Source organism: Perkinsus marinus (assembly GCF_000006405.1).
Source record: "Perkinsus marinus ATCC 50983 genomic scaffold scf_1104296956600, whole genome shotgun sequence".
NCBI lineage: Eukaryota > Perkinsozoa > Perkinsida > Perkinsidae > Perkinsus > Perkinsus marinus.
The window spans coordinates 7,025-8,743 of record NW_003207414.1 but is presented as its reverse complement, the minus strand read 5'-3'; the positions used below and the strand labels follow the sequence as shown (position 1 = coordinate 8,743).

Sequence of the window (1,719 nt, the reverse complement as noted above, 5' to 3'; positions counted from 1 at the left end):
GGTCACCGTTACAGTAAGCACCTCGGCAGTTCTTCGTGAATACTATTCGGCATCCCAACTTCAGCTTGACGACGAGTGGAATGCCAATCACACCAATATCTTCGTCTTCGGCCGGTGGTCTATGGTCGCTAATCCCGGCGTTGAACGTTACCGGAGTCCCAGGTATAGCACCTATATGTTGTTTGTTAATTCTGTTTGCGGTTCCTCGAGAGATAGTAACAGCTGTCCATTCTTCTTCGTGCTCACCCTCAACGTCCCGAATAGCAACTGCCAGTGCTTTTGCCGACTCGGATAGCTTCGTACCGGACTGCATTCCTCTTATTTCCGCAAGAAACTCCGTGAACGGGATATCAGGACCCTCGGCGGGGTATGGTAGGGGTCTACGTCCACGACGACCTGGGCGGATACAACCAGTGATAGCCGATCCTCGATTGAAGGACTTCAAGAAGTAAGTCCTCAGCGGCATAAGCTTCCATATTTGACAGTCCCACACAGGTCCGACCTCGAGGTCTTTGTAGTCGCCATATCGCTCGGGATGAGCGTCCTGAAGTTGTAGTGGGTCGCTCACAAAGTTCATGTGGATGTTACCAAACAGGCCAGCCTCGCCTCGCAGGTCACGGAGGGCTTGCTCAGTTGCCATCAACATGGAGTCAAAGACAGTCACAACCTCGTCGATGACCATTACGGGTTGCCCACTGAGTCTTTATGTGGCCCCGATTCTTTTGACCCCTTCGACCATCCGGGAAGCTAGCGTTAACGGGCAACAAAGTAAGAGGTATCGTTAGCCTTACCGTGAGCAGTGTCGAATTTCAGTCCCCGAAATGACATGAATGTTACCCCATCAGCCGCACTTGCGGCTATGGCTGTAGATGATATAACATGCACGTCGACTCCCAGCTACGCCTGAGATGAAGTGATGTATCTCCGGCTTCATGGAAGTCAGAAGGGCACTCATGGGGCCACAAGAATGGGTAGAACCGACTGAAAAGGTGTTCCTGGTTCTGAGAACCATGTTGTGGCTCACTCGGGAATCTCCAGACTCTGGACTCCAGGGGGTATATAGTCTTGCGTGCATAGTAGGCATTGCCCACTATGAACGCAAGACGATATGGACTGCGGATACAGTATCAGTTGAGACGAGACTGATGAGTACGGCAGCAGTGTGCACAGGACTAGAATGCACATACGTACGCCACGGCTAACATCGATTAGACATGTGTGCATCGCTCCGCTAGACTCAACTACACTGTCCCATTTACCCCTTCAGAAAGGACAAATGGGACAGGCGTCACAACTTCTACACGGCCGACCCTACCCACATCACGGAAGTGGTGGCTCGTCTTTGGATCGTGAGCGAGTTACCGTATTGGAGACCCGCTTGCGGGAATCAGAACGAAGGGTGGCATCCGGAAGAGGACATAAAAAGGATGTCATGGATCTGCAGGACGGAACACTGGCGGTGTGGCGCCGCCCGGGTGCACTGGATGTCGAAGGCCATGTGGTGAAGGTGCAGACGGTGGTCGTCTAAAGCTGTCCTCATGTCTACTCGGGCAAGGGTGTTCTATCCGGCTTCGACGGCTCGGCTCATCTCCCTGCGATACCACAGCAGTTTCATCTTTTCACTTGGGGATCAGGCGTGGACCGTGCCCGAGCTACTCCGGTGGTTGAAGGCACTGTGGACCCTGCTAAACTAAAAAGATTGGGACTGTGTACTGGTTT

The 1,719-nt window shown here is 52.8% G+C and overlaps 1 protein-coding gene across 1 annotated transcript in view; it reads right to left on the bottom strand.

The window, feature by feature from the left end:
- The window catches only part of Pmar_PMAR016373 (hypothetical protein), a gene marked incomplete at both ends in the record, with an annotated part of 1,208 nt that extends 526 nt beyond the window's left edge, over positions 1 to 682 (bottom strand). Inside the window, one exon of the mRNA XM_002775097.1 lies at positions 22 to 682. Coding sequence (XP_002775143.1) covers positions 22 to 682 — 661 coding nt within the window. The remainder of the gene's footprint in view (positions 1 to 21) is intronic.
- Between the last annotated feature and the right edge of the window lie 1,037 nt (positions 683 to 1,719).